At 58.2% G+C, this 273-nt stretch overlaps 1 protein-coding gene across 1 annotated transcript in view; it reads left to right on the top strand.

Moving 5' to 3' along the window:
• Positions 1–17: 17 nt before the first annotated feature.
• Positions 18–273, top strand: part of EMH_0001730 (uncharacterized protein) — a gene marked incomplete at both ends in the record, with an annotated part of 2,338 nt that continues 2,082 nt past the window's right edge. The window contains one exon of the mRNA XM_013495693.1: positions 18–273. Coding sequence (XP_013351147.1) covers positions 18–273 — 256 coding nt within the window.

Genomic DNA, 273 nt, shown 5'->3' with positions numbered 1-273 from the left:
AGCAGCAGCAGCAGCTAATGCATGCAATTGCTTCGAAGCAGCAGCAGCTGCTGCAGGCGGCCTGCAGCTCGGCGCTGCCTCCATCAGTTGCTGCGCGTCCTGTATCAGCAGCAGCAGCAGCAACAGCTGCTGCTGCTGCTGTTGCTGCTGCTGCTGCAGCAAAAACAGAAGCAACGGGATCTCAAGCCGATGAAGCAGATATGATTGCAATAGGGGAAGGACCAGCAGCAGCAGCAGCAGCAGGAGGAGGAGGAGGAAGAGCAGCAGCACCAT

The sequence above is a fragment of the Eimeria mitis genome, genomic scaffold, assembly GCF_000499745.2.
Source record: "Eimeria mitis Houghton genomic scaffold, Emh_scaff170, whole genome shotgun sequence".
Classification (NCBI taxonomy): domain Eukaryota; phylum Apicomplexa; class Conoidasida; order Eucoccidiorida; family Eimeriidae; genus Eimeria; species Eimeria mitis.
This window is presented reverse-complemented; position numbering and strand designations above follow the sequence as displayed.